The 1679-nt window shown below is 55.0% G+C and overlaps 1 protein-coding gene across 1 annotated transcript in view; it reads left to right on the plus strand.

Annotated features, from left to right (window-relative positions):
- VWF (von Willebrand factor) overlaps positions 1 to 1679 on the plus strand; it is a 125850-nt gene that overhangs the window by 44157 nt on the left and 80014 nt on the right. The window contains 1 exon segment of the mRNA XM_010845201.1: positions 1441 to 1636. Within this exon segment, the coding sequence (XP_010843503.1) occupies positions 1441 to 1636 (196 nt within the window).

Below are 1679 nucleotides of genomic sequence, written 5' to 3' on the forward strand. Positions count from 1 at the left end.
AAGCAGAACCGACAAGGAAACTGTGTCTCCTGTTAGGAGGCGATACATCCAGGGGGAGGAGAGATACCACAGAGGAACGCCAGGGAGTGCCAGGTGGGGAGGACCGACATGTTCAGTGGGAGGTCAAGGAAGAGCGGGTGCCTGGCATGCCAACGCTTGCTGTTTGCCAAGCAAACAAGGAAACGTTACTCCAGCTTCCTTTTTCTGAATGATATTGGGTCCATTATACATATGTATGAGTCCGAAACCCCCACTGGATTGTTCATCCTGAGTCTTGTCGAGTTGGAGCTGGAAGCTGGAAGGGGCTCCAAGAGATGACCCGGGTGTCAGAACACAGGAGGTCCTGAAGCCACAATTGAAGTCTGGGGCTTCCCAGATGGCTCTAGTGGTAAAGAACCTTCCTGCCATTGCAGGAGACATAGGAGACTTGGGTTCAATCCCTGGGGCGGGAAGATCCCCTGGAGGAGGGCATGGCAGCTCACTCCAGTATTCTTGCCTGAAGAATCCCATGGACAGAGGAGTCCGGCGGGCTACAGTCCATGGGGTCACAAAGAATCAGACACGACTGAAGCGACTTAGCACTCATGCAAATTGCAGAGCAGGGGTCAGGGCCACCAGTGGGTCTAGGCCTCTGCTCCAGTTTGAACTAAGATCCCCCCCAAAAGAGATGGGCAGATGACTCCAGCTGTACCATGGATCCCCACGTCATCCCTGAATGCACACCCCAGGCTCAGAAGCATCGAGAATGAGCACATGCCAGTGGCCTGCACCCCTCCTGGTCCCCTCGCAGGCGCCCCTGGGTCCTCGCTGACCCCCACAGCCCACCTCTTTGGATCATGACCGCAACCCCTGGGGTCCTCTTGGACTCATGGCCTTTTTTCCTCAAAGATGCCCAGTGACTGAGTCAAAATCTAGACGCTAGGAAGGAGTATTTTTTTTTTTTTTGTCACTCAGTGTATGTTCTGAGAAAACTTGGGCCATAAACGCTCAGCCTGCTTCTCCCACGTGTGTGACAGAGATAAGTGTGCAAGAAAGGGGGGGCTAGCTTTGCACTGTGTTTCCCCGGCCATGTCCTCTGATGGCCAGGGTGGCAGAGCTTCGCCCATTGCTGGGCCCAACTCTGTGACCTCAAGTGAGTTGCTATCCTTCTCTGGGTCTCAGTGTCTGGTCTTTAAGTGAGGGGATCATCCCTGAATTGCTTCCTAGAGGACAGGTCTTTGATTCTAAAGATGCAAGAGCAGGATGAACTACTGGTAACTGGTTAACAGATACTGCACTTCGGGTTTTTAGTTTCTTTTGCAGCCCAGGGCTTAGCTGTGATGTATTAAATTCATATTTATTCCTCTCTTCCGGGGGACCTTTTTTGATGAAAACCATCTCATGAGGGCAGGGAAGCTGTGGCTGCTGGGGCGGCTGCTCCACGTGGTCTGTCCCCCGCAGCTGTCCCCTGTCTACGCGGGGAGGACGTGCGGGCTGTGCGGGAATTACAACGGCAACCAGAGGGACGACTTCCTGACGCCCGCGGGCCTGGTCGAGCCCCTGGTGGAGCACTTCGGAAACTCCTGGAAGCTGCGCGCAGACTGTGAGGACTTGCAGGAGCAGCCCAGTGACCCCTGCAGCCTCAACCCGCGCCTGAGTACGTGAGCCCCGAGATCCCCGAGTTCCAGCGCATTCCATGG

Source organism: Bison bison, unplaced genomic scaffold (assembly GCF_000754665.1).
Source record: "Bison bison bison isolate TAMUID 2011002044 unplaced genomic scaffold, Bison_UMD1.0 scf7180017864213, whole genome shotgun sequence".
NCBI classification, from domain to species: Eukaryota; Metazoa; Chordata; class Mammalia; order Artiodactyla; family Bovidae; genus Bison; species Bison bison.